General features: G+C 34.7%; 6 protein-coding genes across 7 annotated transcripts in view; 2 read left to right on the top strand and 4 right to left on the bottom strand.

Moving 5' to 3' along the window:
* LOC104704177 overlaps positions 1–103 on the top strand; it is a 2,279-nt gene extending 2,176 nt beyond the window's left edge. Inside the window, exon 6 of the mRNA XM_010420306.2 lies at positions 85–103. Coding sequence (XP_010418608.2) covers positions 85–103 — 19 coding nt within the window. The remainder of the gene's footprint in view (positions 1–84) is intronic.
* LOC104699832 lies at positions 791–3,024 on the top strand. The gene is made up of 5 exons (XM_010415228.2): positions 791–1,157; positions 1,302–1,478; positions 1,591–1,665; positions 1,881–2,021; positions 2,379–3,024. Exons 1-5 carry the CDS (start codon positions 1,155–1,157, stop codon positions 2,736–2,738), a joined length of 756 nt encoding a protein of 251 aa, XP_010413530.1. The 5' UTR covers positions 791–1,154; the 3' UTR covers positions 2,739–3,024.
* LOC104699833 (spindle and kinetochore-associated protein 1 homolog) lies at positions 4,177–6,278 on the bottom strand. 2 transcript variants are annotated; one of them, XM_010415232.2, is made up of 10 exons: positions 6,086–6,278; positions 5,880–6,004; positions 5,654–5,766; positions 5,463–5,550; positions 5,253–5,320; positions 5,067–5,172; positions 4,944–4,973; positions 4,703–4,816; positions 4,448–4,571; positions 4,177–4,336 (listed from the first exon to the last, which is right to left on the bottom strand). In XM_010415232.2, the coding sequence occupies exons 1-9, from the start codon at positions 6,180–6,182 to the stop codon at positions 4,494–4,496; spliced, it is 819 nt and encodes a 272-aa protein (XP_010413534.1). In that variant the 5' UTR covers positions 6,183–6,278; the 3' UTR covers positions 4,177–4,336; positions 4,448–4,493. The 2 variants fall into 2 exon arrangements, with proteins under 2 accessions (XP_010413534.1, XP_010413533.1); XM_010415231.2 differs by having other exon boundaries at positions 4,177–4,571.
* LOC104704178 lies at positions 7,357–7,827 on the bottom strand. The gene is made up of 2 exons (XM_019226959.1): positions 7,813–7,827; positions 7,357–7,729 (listed from the first exon to the last, which is right to left on the bottom strand). Exons 1-2 carry the CDS (start codon positions 7,825–7,827, stop codon positions 7,433–7,435), a joined length of 312 nt encoding a protein of 103 aa, XP_019082504.1. The 3' UTR covers positions 7,357–7,432.
* LOC109125587 lies at positions 9,408–10,618 on the bottom strand. Its single transcript, XM_019227509.1, has 2 exons — positions 10,188–10,618; positions 9,408–9,780 (listed from the first exon to the last, which is right to left on the bottom strand). Exons 1-2 carry the CDS (start codon positions 10,323–10,325, stop codon positions 9,484–9,486), a joined length of 435 nt encoding a protein of 144 aa, XP_019083054.1. The 5' UTR covers positions 10,326–10,618; the 3' UTR covers positions 9,408–9,483.
* LOC104699834 (autophagy-related protein 8g-like) overlaps positions 12,496–13,688 on the bottom strand; it is a 1,961-nt gene continuing 768 nt past the window's right edge. The window contains exons 2-6 of the mRNA XM_010415233.2: positions 13,577–13,623; positions 13,404–13,459; positions 13,068–13,120; positions 12,828–12,946; positions 12,496–12,723 (exon numbers count right to left, since the gene is read on the bottom strand). Of these exons, the coding sequence (XP_010413535.1) occupies positions 12,629–12,723; positions 12,828–12,946; positions 13,068–13,120; positions 13,404–13,459; positions 13,577–13,613 (360 nt within the window). The 5' untranslated portion in view covers positions 13,614–13,623 and the 3' untranslated portion in view covers positions 12,496–12,628. The remainder of the gene's footprint in view (positions 12,724–12,827; positions 12,947–13,067; positions 13,121–13,403; positions 13,460–13,576; positions 13,624–13,688) is intronic.

The raw sequence follows: 13,688 nt of genomic DNA on the forward strand, positions 1-13,688 counted from the left end.
CTATTTAGCTATAATGATTATGATTCTGAATTATATCTAAATGGAGCTTAGTTTAATTTTGTTTGGATGCTATAATGTTTCCAGTTACATAAACCGAGCTTAGTTTTACTTTTGGTTTATATTATTCACGTTTTGACTAAAACAAAAATAGTAGTGAAATGAGAAATTTGTTTTTAGTATAGGTTGTGTTTTACGAAATTGCCACTGAGAGATTGAAAAAGTAGACTGTTGGGAATAGTCTTGTCATTTAGCACTTTTGCACAGTTAACCAGAGAACAGAGAGACCTTCTTTTAACAAACAAAAGTAACAAAAATAATCAACACACAAATTATTTTTATCATTAAGAGATGATAACAAAGATGAAATTGTTGATTATTTAAGATCAAATTATTTTCCCAACTCACGTTTTTTTTATAAGAAAAAAGTCTAGCAGAGATAATAATAGAGATAAACTAAAAACTCTTTAAAAATTTTAATATTGACTGTGTCACATACGAAAAGTTTGATTTCTTTATTTATTTCTTCTGAAGAAATTTAATTATTAATTATTATATAGAGTTCATATGTTTTAACATTGTCGAAAGGTAAAACTTTTAACTATCTGTATGACAGCAGTTGTTCTGTTTATGGACAAGCTGAATTCTAATAATAGTAATATACTACTAGTAAACATGTTTAACACTCTTGTTGTCAAGTTGAACTGCATATTAAAACTCTGCTTTCGTCGTTGAAAAGGTAGTAGTCAAACTAATGATTAAAATTTACGCTCATAATCGAATTTCGTTATCTATATTTACGTAAGTAACTTATCTAAGTGAATCACTTCTCTAATGGATAATATCACTTAGTAAAAAATAAACAAAACACGTTAATTAACGAAGAGATTACACGTACACATCATCCTTAAGGAAGAGAAGAGAACAAGACTCATGATTTAAAATTAAGCTAGTGGTCACTCTCTCCAGGCGCCGCTCTCTCTCTCTCTCTCTCTCTCTCTTTCTTTCTTTCTTTCTTCTCTCTCTCTCTCTGGGAATGGTCAGTCAATTTCACCACTGAGAGCTCAAAATCGCCTGACCTTGACCTCTACTCTCTCTTCTTATCTCTTCCCCAAGAAAAAAAGCACTTCCCAGTTTAGAAGAAGAGAGCCATCATCATGGTGGGTCTACTGAATTTTTTTACCTTTTTTAGTCCCAAAAAAAAAGAAAAACATGAAATTGGGAAACATGGGTTTTGTTTCATTTCTGGGTTTCGTCAAAAAAAAATCTAAACTTTATTGTTGTTTTTGGGTTCTTTTTGGCAGATACAATCTGGAGAATTCCCTGCATGGCTTGAGGTTTTGTTAAAAGACAAGTTTTTCAACGCTTGTTTGGATCATGAAGATGTTAAGAAGAACGAGAAGAACATTTTATGTATCGACTGTTGTCTTAGCATCTGTCCTCACTGTCTCTCTTCACACACCTCTCATCGTCTCCTTCAGGTCTCTCTCTTTCGGAAAACAAACTTTTTTTTTCCGTTTTTTGGTTTCAAAATTTGCATCTTTACGAACAAAAAGATGAACTTTGTGTGTTTCTGGGAATCTTTTTCTGCAGATAAGAAGATACGTGTACAGAGACGTTTTGAGGGTAGATGATGGTTCGAAGCTAATGGATTGCTCTTCAATTCAGGTATAATTAAACTAAACTCTGTCTGCTCTCCTCACTCTTTGTAATTATTTCATCCTTAATTAATGATCTTCTCTTATTAATCCTTTATTGTAAAACATTTATAAAGGTTCAATTTTTCTTTACATGGGTTCTTGTGCCCTAGATTATTTGACAGCTTTAATTTAATACGCGTTATCTTTCTTTTTTCTTTTTGTTTTTCTTGTTGATTAAAAAAGCCATACATAACGAACAGTTCGAAAGTTGTGTTCATCAATGAACGACCTCAGTCTCGGCAGTTTCGTGGTTCCGGCAACATTTGCATCACCTGTGACCGGAGTCTCCAGTCTCCTTACCTCTTCTGCTCTCTCTCCTGCAAGGTCTGTTTTTTTTTTGTTTCTTGTTCTAATTACTGTAAAAATAAGAAACATCTTTTTAATTACGTTTTCATATCAAATTCTGTTAAATTTTCCAAATTCTGTTTACCAATTTTATTCATCTGGGTCGATCAATTTCAAGATTACACGTAATGTCTCAGATGTAAAAGGAACGTTTTTTTATTTTTGTCTCATTACTAATTTTCAAATTCTTTCAAAAATACAGAATTCAATTTCTTTCTGTTTTTGTTGTTTATTTTTTGTTTTTGTTGCTTTTTAATTAAACACGCGTGTACGATCGTATATTTACACGTAATTGTCTCTGAAAACACAAACACATGGTTTTGTTTGCTTTTGTAGATTAGTGACGTCATAATGAGACAAAGAGCACTCTCAGGCTTTCTCCGCGTCTGCAACGTTCTCGATTTAACCGACGAAGTCACGACAACGACGCCCAGCTCCACTCTCGAACCGACCGGGTCGACCCGTACGTCTTCCGAGTCAGGTGGTAACGCACCAGGAGGAGTAGGAGACATGTTCTGGTGTCAGGCGCTCGCTTGCACCGCTACTACTGAAATCGTTAGGAAGAAAAGAAGCAGCTTGTCGACGAGTTGCCGGAGAGTCACGGAGGAGGTGGTTTCCACGACTAACACGGAAGCTCCGGCGAATTTTTTAAACCGACGGAAGAACACGCCGCCGCAGCGAGCTCCCCTCTATTAACTCGTAACGTTCGTTTGTGAAGTTTGGTTGGGTTGGTCAGTTGGAGTGGTAAGTAGAATGAATACACGTAACGTAATTACGTAACTATTATAGTCTTATTTTATATAATTAATCAAGTATCTAAATATCGAAACTTAGGTTCTTAAGAAAAATGAAAGTATGGGAATTAAAATAGAGATGTCTGTCCTGGTTTTGTCTGACTCTGATCTGTACCGGGTAATGGTAGAACTCTATGTTATTTAATATTCAATACTTTTTAGTAAAACCAAACATTTGGTTCGTATAATCCGTTTTATTGCTTCCCCTTTTTTTAATTCGTGTTCTTTTTTTTTCAATTTAAAAAAAAAATCGCAATTTCAGTAGTAGTACTATTGATTGAGGCGGCCTTAATTTATTATTTTACAGCGGCGAAGTAAATTCTTAAAAGGATTAAAAGATTTGTTGACATTGAATGCATAAGACCGACCATATCTTTTCTTTAGCCGAGTTAAATGATAACGTTTGAAAAGAGAAAAAAAGAAGTAAAAATGGTGATGGAGAACTCTATAAGTCTAAATGTGGTCTTCTGCAGTGAATTTATGATTGTTTGCATATATAAAAATTTTAGGTCACACACAACACAACAAAAGTAAACATGTTATGAATGATTTGATATCAGTAATCAGTTGGTTGGTAATAAATGTGATGCATGCGATAAAATTGTTGTTGTAGTTGTGTGTGTGTGATTTTGTCTTATGCATAATGTGTTTTGTGTTTTTGCACGAAGGAGAGACGAATAAAAATCTGGTTAATTTGGTTTATATGAAAGAAGAAGACAAAGAGATTGGGACAGACATTATGGATAGACGTGAAATTGTGATTGTTTCTCAGGCAAATAATACTAGTCTGTGTTTTCTGGACCACTTCTTCTTCTTCTTCCCATTTCTTAGTATAGTTCCTCTTGTTTTCTATTTCGTGAATCGTGACATTATGATAGGATATATCAATAATAACAATGTAGGGATCTTGCTTGGTTATCAGATTTGTTTTCTTGTTCTTTTGGGAAAAATTATTGCCAAATTTACGAGGTTCATATCGATAGTTTACAATTCTAAATTTCAACCCAAAAAAAAGAAAGATGAAGGGATGAAATATTGATAGTTAATTAATAGTATTTACGATTTTATACCAAATAAATATATTGTCGAGGTTTCTTTCTTCGAACTTGTTTGATCTATTTTTTTTTTGTTTAGTAAATATTGACAGCCACACACTGTCACACTTGCGATGATGCTAAAGGTTTTGAATATATTAAACAATTAGAAACTAGCTAATAGAAGTAAACAATGTGCAGGTAAATAAAAAAAATCTCACTAAATAAAAACGGAAACCGAGTTTTGCTACTTTGTAGGTTTGAATGGGACAGGCCAATTGTGCACTGGAACTTGAACCAGATTGCTTAGAGAGAAATTGCTTTTATAATATTTTGACAAATAACGGAAATCGAGTTTTTCTACTTTAGTGCAAACTATGATAAATTGCTTAAAACATCTTGTCCATCATATTTATAAAAAATTTCAGACGTCAACATAGTTGATTCTAGGCCGTTCTTGCTGGGCCTGTTAGGCGGAACAGTCTTAAGATTAGGCTAAATGGTGGTGTTTAAAGAACCAGAAGACCTTCTTCTATAGTAGCAGGAGGCTTCCGAGAAAAAGCAAGAGATTGATTACCTCTTTTACGCTTGTCAAAATGAACAAACTTGAGCCAAGCTAGTTTCTAATGAGGCTTCATTAGAATGATGACGCGGTTTTGACCAATGCGAGTCTCACTAATACGACCAAGGTGACGAAGAACCTGTTAGAAAGACATCGAAAGATGACAATGGTTATGTGTTTCCACCGTTGTCTAATCCTGGTGAAGAGTTGAAAGATGCATAAACATCTTATTTGTATTTGAAATGAAGGAAACGTATATTAGGTACTTACAGTTAGTATTGCTTTTCCTGTGTTGTCCAGTTTCAAACTTGGTCCCTTCATGTCAGTTTCAAGAAAGAAATGTTTGCCCTTTACTGCTTGCGCTGTTACAATATCTCGCAGTTTCTGCATATAAGAGTTTTGAACATAATCTTTCTTAGACCTTCGTTGCCATTCAAAGATTGGAACAACGTTTTCGCTAGTGAACAGATACTATCATCTAGACAGAGTAAGTTATACAGTATTAGCTTACCAGTGCTTTCTCCCAGAGGTTCTCCGCCAGCTTTGCAATATAACAAACAACACAGTCAGTGCAATTTTAGCATATAAGTCAAATCCACAAGCCCAGAATAGAGCATAAATATATGTGTTATACCTTCTGTTTCGGGGCTGCAATAAGATGGGCATTTGCTTCAGCATATGAAGCCATGTCATTGATGGCCGCGTTCACTTTCTCAAGGGTGAGTCTCCCTCTCATGTATCTATTTTGAGAAAAAATGTCATTATAGCGGCGATATGCATTTCACATAAACAGGAAAATAAAAAGTAAAACTGTACATACGATGAGAGGGAATTGAGCTCCTCAACAGTTATGTACCAAACCGGAGGAGACCCGCGACCCTTCTTCTCCTGGAAACAAAAACCAAAGATTAACCCAAAGTCCATACACAGAGATAACAGAATACAACAGTAGCTACAGTTGATCATTCATAGCCATTGAGTCTTAAAGGCCATAAAGTCTCTTTGGAGAAAATGCAAGTACTAGTACTACCTTGGGTAAAACAACTGCTTCCTCATCAGATTTCAAAGAGCTGAGTGCATGATTTTGCTCGTACTGCTTGGCATTTTCTTGGAGCAAACTAGAATTAAAAAAAAAAACACACTAACCTTAGTCAAACTTTTGAGGACTATATATACCAAGACATGGTTTAAGAAAAGGTGAGTAAATGTGTATATATATACCATCTATTTAAATCTGAATTCAACATTGTAGCCTTATCAGGCAAATGAGAAGGTGCACAAATAGACATCTTCTGCAATTTCTCTTGTTGTTTCAGTGATGCCTCGATAAGTTTCTACAAACAACACGAATTCTCAAATTTAAGAACAAAATCAAGATTCCAAAACCCTAATTACGCAAAATTTCAAATGACCGTTTCTAGAATCTGAAATTTCAAACAACAAGTACCTTGGCTTTTGGAATAGCTTCTGTTTCTTCACGCAACCGGTCTTTGATCGACTGAACCTGAAGCTCCATGGAGCTCAACGCCGTGTCGATCGCCGATAAATCCGAGATGCTTCTAGCCGGATACACTGCATCAAAATTGAAATTAGGTCATGAAATTGGAGAGATTGGACAACGGATTTTGAGTGTTTTGGGAACTCGGGACTCACTGTTCCGGGCGATGACGAGTTCCTGCAATTCGCCGATTCGTTTATGGAACGAAGCTATTAACGAGTCTAGAGAAGTTCCAGCTTGATTTCCCTCCATGTGCTTCTTTCACGAATCTCTCAAATCTCAATCTTCCCCAATGAGAGAGTTATCTCTCTGTCTGTCCCCGCTTTTAGGTTTTAGAAATTGGAAATTGCAGCAACTTTTCCGGCGGGAAAGTGTTTTGTTAGCCAGATTGCGGAGCATTCTCTTGTTGCAGGGCCTGTTATGGGCTTTTATGACCCATTATTATTCTATCTAATGGGCCTTATATTAGTAACATGTTATGATGGACCTTATATTGTGTTATCAATGCATAAAAAATGTGACACTCATTACTGTATTAAAAATTACGTCACGGAAAATAAAAAGTATATGAAATTTCGGGGAGAGTAAGATTAACATTTTTTTTTATGATTATTTTTGTTAGTATATGTGTATGTTATGTAGTACTTACAAGTCAATTTTGAAACTTAAGAGGAGGGAGGAGACGTGGATTTGGGACATCTGAGTGATTGCATTGGAACCAAACGCGGGATCTTCGTCTTTCTTGTACATCGTTAACAGTGACTTTGCACGCGGACTCGTCTATATATACAAAATATAAATTTAATAAGCCATTTGACTAGTGGGACTAATACTATTCTTTAATCGGATTTAGAATGGCTTATGTATTACACTACTTTTTAAGGTCCACCAAGTTCAATACCATGTATGTATATATTATTAATACTTATATACTGAACTGATGTACACATAGTTCGGCTCGACTTAAACAGACTATACATGTAAAAGTCGCGATATAGTTCTGCCTATTAATTAGTATATGGTAAATTAACAGACTAACCTTATTTATTTTTAATGATTAGTAGAAAACGACATGTTTAACCAACCACAATATTGAGAACACAACACAATATTGTGAACAACAACAAAGATACATACAATCGCAACGAAATGATCACACACATGCATGTGCATATAAAGACGAGTAGATATAGTAGTACATCATGATATATGCATGCAAGTGTAATAAATATTAACAAAATCAAGAAACCTTTTTTTTTTTTTTTTTGAAAAAGAAAATCAAGAAACCTTACGGAGTAGTATTTAATTAACAAATATTACATGATAACTGTTTTACTAATTTAGTCATATGTGTATTTTAATTGTAAAGCTTAAAAGTAGGACGTTTCTCACCATACATCATGATATATCTGAAAATGTGGAAATGCTTCGTGACTCAAGGTTATGATATATAATAAATCACGATATGAAATTCGTTTCTATCGTTACATGATCATTAAGCGTTAATTATGGTGCGGCGGGTGTGTTGTGGGCTGCATATAATCAAGATTGAAACCAGGGTGTTCTTGATCTGATCTAGGCTGCTTCTTTGAGTATTTAGGAATTTTCCAAGTTCTTGAGCCTCTTTTAGACGACACCATTTTGTCGGAAGCTCGTTTTACTCTGTGAACGTCCTTCGTTTTCTTCATGTTGGTCTGACCATTAATATCACCACGATTAACTACGGCATGTGCTTGGCTCGATAAGTTGTTCGTCTTGTTTGTTGATTGAGCTTCTAGTTTTGTAATCTCTTCATTGTTCTGTTGACATGGAATAACAGTTAGTATTCAAGTTACCTTATGTTACCATAGTTTAATTACTCCCGAACGTCTTAATTATTAACTCTAGCTATACGCATAACATTCAGAATAATTTAAAGTAGTTGGAGCCTCCCTACAAAATTTTGAACAGTAGATTTGATTTTGAAAAGAAAAGCTATGCATTCCAAATCTTCTATATCATAGAAATCAAAATTTGAAACCTTATATATACAGATGAACCAGATTTTTCTTTTTAAAACCTTNCTCCATGGAGCTCAACGCCGTGTCGATCGCCGATAAATCCGAGATGCTTCTAGCCGGATACACTGCATCAAAATTGAAATTAGGTCATGAAATTGGAGAGATTGGACAACGGATTTTGAGTGTTTTGGGAACTCGGGACTCACTGTTCCGGGCGATGACGAGTTCCTGCAATTCGCCGATTCGTTTATGGAACGAAGCTATTAACGAGTCTAGAGAAGTTCCAGCTTGATTTCCCTCCATGTGCTTCTTTCACGAATCTCTCAAATCTCAATCTTCCCCAATGAGAGAGTTATCTCTCTGTCTGTCCCCGCTTTTAGGTTTTAGAAATTGGAAATTGCAGCAACTTTTCCGGCGGGAAAGTGTTTTGTTAGCCAGATTGCGGAGCATTCTCTTGTTGCAGGGCCTGTTATGGGCTTTTATGACCCATTATTATTCTATCTAATGGGCCTTATATTAGTAACATGTTATGATGGACCTTATATTGTGTTATCAATGCATAAAAAATGTGACACTCATTACTGTATTAAAAATTACGTCACGGAAAATAAAAAGTATATGAAATTTCGGGGAGAGTAAGATTAACATTTTTTTTTATGATTATTTTTGTTAGTATATGTGTATGTTATGTAGTACTTACAAGTCAATTTTGAAACTTAAGAGGAGGGAGGAGACGTGGATTTGGGACATCTGAGTGATTGCATTGGAACCAAACGCGGGATCTTCGTCTTTCTTGTACATCGTTAACAGTGACTTTGCACGCGGACTCGTCTATATATACAAAATATAAATTTAATAAGCCATTTGACTAGTGGGACTAATACTATTCTTTAATCGGATTTAGAATGGCTTATGTATTACACTACTTTTTAAGGTCCACCAAGTTCAATACCATGTATGTATATATTATTAATACTTATATACTGAACTGATGTACACATAGTTCGGCTCGACTTAAACAGACTATACATGTAAAAGTCGCGATATAGTTCTGCCTATTAATTAGTATATGGTAAATTAACAGACTAACCTTATTTATTTTTAATGATTAGTAGAAAACGACATGTTTAACCAACCACAATATTGAGAACACAACACAATATTGTGAACAACAACAAAGATACATACAATCGCAACGAAATGATCACACACATGCATGTGCATATAAAGACGAGTAGATTTAGTAGTACATCATGATATATGCATGCAAGTGTAATAAATATTAACAAAATCAAGAAACCTTTTTTTTTTTTTTTTTGAAAAAGAAAATCAAGAAACCTTACGGAGTAGTATTTAATTAACAAATATTACATGATAACTGTTTTACTAATTTAGTCATATGTGTATTTTAATTGTAAAGCTTAAAAGTAGGACGTTTCTCACCATACATCATGATATATCTGAAAATGTGGAAATGCTTCGTGACTCAAGGTTATGATATATAATAAATCACGATATGAAATTCGTTTCTATCGTTACATGATCATTAAGCGTTAATTATGGTGCGGCGGGTGTGTTGTGGGCTGCATATAATCAAGATTGAAACCAGGGTGTTCTTGATCTGATCTAGGCTGCTTCTTTGAGTATTTAGGAATTTTCCAAGTTCTTGAGCCTCTTTTAGACGACACCATTTTGTCGGAAGCTCGTTTTACTCTGTGAACGTCCTTCGTTTTCTTCATGTTGGTCTGACCATTAATATCACCACGATTAACTACGGCATGTGCTTGGCTCGATAAGTTGTTCGTCTTGTTTGTTGATTGAGCTTCTAGTTTTGTAATCTCTTCATTGTTCTGTTGACATGGAATAACAGTTAGTATTCAAGTTACCTTATGTTACCATAGTTTAATTACTCCCGAACGTCTTAATTATTAACTCTAGCTATACGCATAACATTCAGAATAATTTAAAGTAGTTGGAGCCTCCCTACAAAATTTTGAACAGTAGATTTGATTTTGAAAAGAAAAGCTATGCATTCCAAATCTTCTATATCATAGAAATCAAAATTTGAAACCTTATATATACAGATGAACCAGATTTTTCTTTTTAAAACCTAATATATAAATGATCAAGAAATTTATTCGTGTTAATTTCCTATGTTTATAAGCATGTGGATTTACAATAATAAAATATAACATCATTCATAATAACCGATCGAGACTTTTAAGTAAACAACATCACAAAGCAAAAAGGGGCTTACCTTAGTTAAATGATCACGATTCACGCTAAGCTTCTTCTGTATGTGTCCAAGATGGCGACAATCGCATATAGGAGACCGAGAAAGGATGACAGAAACTATTAATAGGAAATAGAAGCAAGCACTCCTCAGCATATCCATACGAGTAGTATCGATCAAAGAGTTGAATTATAGCCGAGACAGATATGTAGATATATATAGGGAGAGATGGTCAGATAGATATGGCGGTTTAAAGGTATCGTGATTGTTATAAATGCGTAAGGCAGGGGAGATTGTGTAATAAATGCAGATATAGATGGAGAGAGAACGATTCGTTGATGGTAGAGGAGAAGGAGAGAACATGCAAATGTATGGCTGAGAAGAAGAATAGAGTAGTGAAGGTCAGATATGGTGTTGTGTGGCCCCCTCTGCTGTCTCTGCGGAATCCACCGACCCAAAACCAGAGAAACCTAACGAAGGAGAAAAGACCAAACTTGTGTCTTCTCTCTCGTAGTTATAGCAATCTTCAGATTTAGCCCGGCCCGATTTAGCCCCTTACTGATTTTATGTATATCTTTTTAAAATAAAATGTAATAATTATAATGGAGCGAAAATCTAGCTAGTCATCGAAACGAGCAAAAGGGAGAATTAGGGTTTTTGATGCATATGCTTCTTTGTTTATCCCAAGAAGAGGTTTTAAATCTCTTACCTCTTTGTCTCTACGTTGAGGCCTTTAAACACTTTGCATGTTTTTACGCTACCTTTCTAACTTTGTCTCCTCATATTTTCTTATTTACATGTGTGTGTGTTTCTCGGGAAGCATAACATTCGCGTAACAATCGATATTTCTAATGGCGATAACAAAAAGTAAGCAGACTTTTCGACCAAACATTCTTCAAAACGGATTACATTTCTGACAGGTTCAAATTACATTTCTGACAGGTTCAAATTACATTTTTTTTTCTTTTATATATCTCATTAATGTTCTGTAACATGGACGGGGTGTTTCGAATAAATTAGGTTATATACAAATCGATTGCTGATTGAAATTATATTCAGGGAGTGTGCAGTAAAAGCAGAAGATCTTTTCAATGCTTCCGTTCTTTTGTAGCATTTATTTACATATATGATTAACTTAATCATGAACTAACACGTTATTTCAAACAAAGGATATATAAGTATAAATATTATCTTATCTATATATAGTTGATAATAACTAATAAGTAAGCAACGGTCTTGTCTGTGATTAGTTCTGTTGTTAGATGTAATTATCACTTTGAGATATATAAATAGATAAATCTTTTCCCACATGATACTTGTTGATATATACGTGAACACAATGACGTTACAACAAGCGAGTTATTTCGTTGCATAATTGCGATGACTTATCGCGATTTTAATTATATTTTATGCATAATAAAGTAATAGTTTCCAGGCTTCTAATCACCAGGGAGACATAGTTTGATAATTTCAACAAGTGGACACTGGTAGTGTCTGCTAAACCTTCAAAAGTCAATAACAAATTTTGTATTATCTAATATGGTTGACTGTTTCAATAAGGGGAAAAAAAAACAGAATTTGATTGAATGTTATTAAGTTCAAAAAACATGCAAAACTATAGTAGTGGATATACATAGATAAAAGCCCCTTGTCTAAGTCGTCTCACAGATTAAGCGCCCTAAAATCTTGTAGTTCATTGGTGAAAAAATATCTGAAAAGTTTTGACACTAGATCTTAGTATCTTACTCACACATTAAACAACAACACCTGGTGCTGAGTTTTGGTTAAACAATCTTCGCGAAGCGTACCCAAAATATAGATATTTTTGGTACTTTTTGTTTGTAGTCAAATATTTGTGAGAAAAATAATAGAGTAGAGAGACATACTATACTAAATTAGTAGTTGACGTGACATGGGAGAGAATACATTACATTTATGATTTAATGGAAGAAATAAAATGGTGGAAGGTGAAGAACGTGTGGGACCAAAGAGAAACAGCAGACAAGTGTGCGTGGACCATCACCGCCTCTGTTTTTATGTTGTTCGTGAAGGTCGTGCCCTAACCGCAACCCCAAGCCGCCATTACCGCTCACTTTACCACGTGGCGTTTCCCCATGTTATTTGTCTTTTACTGCTTACGTCGGCCGGCCCACAACTGTTCTTTACTGTGTCTAGATTAAGCCCAACAAGCTCCCGTGGGGCTTGCCCCGCATTTGTCGGGTCAAAAACTCTCTACAAACTTAAAATTGTAAAACCGAAACGAAACACTTTTGGTTGCAAATACCGATTAGTTTAGTTTGTTCATCATATCCGCAGCTAAAACAGTTTCAAGACCAAGAAAGAAGATAAATTAAGAATTTACATTCCATTAAAAACTTAAAATAAGCAAAGAACACATCACGTTAAAGTCGGACGATAGGAATCATAATAAAGCCCTGAGAGTTTTTGTTTTGTTTCAATCAAATTCATGAAGATCCAAAAGTGTTTTCCCCACTGTAAGTAACATACAAGAAGCCGTCCTCTTCTTTCTTGTCTTCGTAGATGGTTGACATCATTGCTCCTGCAATCGAGATTACCAAATTCCAAAGAAAGACGTGTTTTTTTATGTAATGGTGATTAATTAAAGAGTAAAACATGGTGGTGGATGTAAAGAGGAGTCGTTACCGGTTGGAGGAAGAACATTATCAACAAAGATGAAGATAGCTTTCTCTGAACTAAGCTGGATTCTTTTACGAATCACATACACAAACTGGCCAACCGTTAGATCCGCTGGGACGAGGTATCTGCAAAATATACATATCCAAACCATATGAATAAGCAAAGCAAAAAACTCCAATGTTTAAGAATCTGATTTCCATAGAATGTACATATATATTAAAAACTAAGCAGGATCATCATTCATACTTCTTCTTGTCGATGTTTGCTATGTCACTTTTCTCTGCCTTCTCAACAATCACCTATAAGAAAAATAAAAACATCTTATTTCTGAAACTCTCAAGTTCTTGAACCACAGAGTTAAAAGATCTTCACTAAGAGAGTCTAAAATCCTTCAAAGGAAACAAGAAACATCTATCAAAGTGGTTATTGTATTTGTAAGATTTGAAATCAATCAGGCCTCTGGATTCCACACAAGAGTTTCTCAAATTACAAATTGGGTATGCTCCTAAAAATTCAACAAAACTAGGAAACAGAACACAATACAGAACAAAGCTTGAAACAAGTTTTTTTTTATTTATTTACCGGGACACGGTCAGGGTACTTGTCTCTGATCCTTAAAGCTTCAGCTTTCCTCTTTTCTGCAATATAATAATCCAAAAACCATATTTACTGTTATATCATACTAATAATGACCCAACCCTGGAATGAATTAGAAGCAAAAAAACAAAAAAAAAGAAAAGAAAGTTTTTTAATACCGAAATCATGATCCTCCTTGAAGCTGCCTGTACTCATTCTTTTGTTCCTGACAGAATTATAACAAAAATTTCCAGAATCACCGATTTACCCAAAAAAAAAAAAAAAAAAAAA

Source organism: Camelina sativa, chromosome 7, assembly GCF_000633955.1.
Source record: "Camelina sativa cultivar DH55 chromosome 7, Cs, whole genome shotgun sequence".
NCBI classification, from domain to species: Eukaryota; Viridiplantae; Streptophyta; class Magnoliopsida; order Brassicales; family Brassicaceae; genus Camelina; species Camelina sativa.

What these genes read in the sequence shown, in the direction of transcription:
- LOC104699832 (XM_010415228.2), top strand. An exon ending in CCTCTCATCGTCTCCTTCAG is followed by an intron (nt 1,479 to 1,590) that starts GTCTCTCTCTTT and finishes CTTTTTCTGCAG; the next exon opens with ATAAGAAGATACGTGTACAG. An exon ending in TCTGCTCTCTCTCCTGCAAG is followed by an intron (nt 2,022 to 2,378) that starts GTCTGTTTTTTT and finishes TTGCTTTTGTAG; the next exon opens with ATTAGTGACGTCATAATGAG.
- LOC104699833 (XM_010415232.2), bottom strand. Translation starts at nt 6,182, where the DNA reads ATGGAGGGAAATCAAGCTGGAACTTCTCTAGACTCGTTAATAGCTTCG. An exon ending in ACTCGTCATCGCCCGGAACA is followed by an intron (nt 6,005 to 6,085) that starts GTGAGTCCCGAG and finishes ATTTTGATGCAG; the next exon opens with TGTATCCGGCTAGAAGCATC. An exon ending in TTGCAGCCCCGAAACAGAAG is followed by an intron (nt 4,974 to 5,066) that starts GTATAACACATA and finishes TATATTGCAAAG; the next exon opens with CTGGCGGAGAACCTCTGGGA.
- LOC109125587 (XM_019227509.1), bottom strand. Translation starts at nt 10,325, where the DNA reads ATGGATATGCTGAGGAGTGCTTGCTTCTATTTCCTATTAATAGTTTCT. An exon ending in ATCGTGATCATTTAACTAAG is followed by an intron (nt 9,781 to 10,187) that starts GTAAGCCCCTTT and finishes CCATGTCAACAG; the next exon opens with AACAATGAAGAGATTACAAA.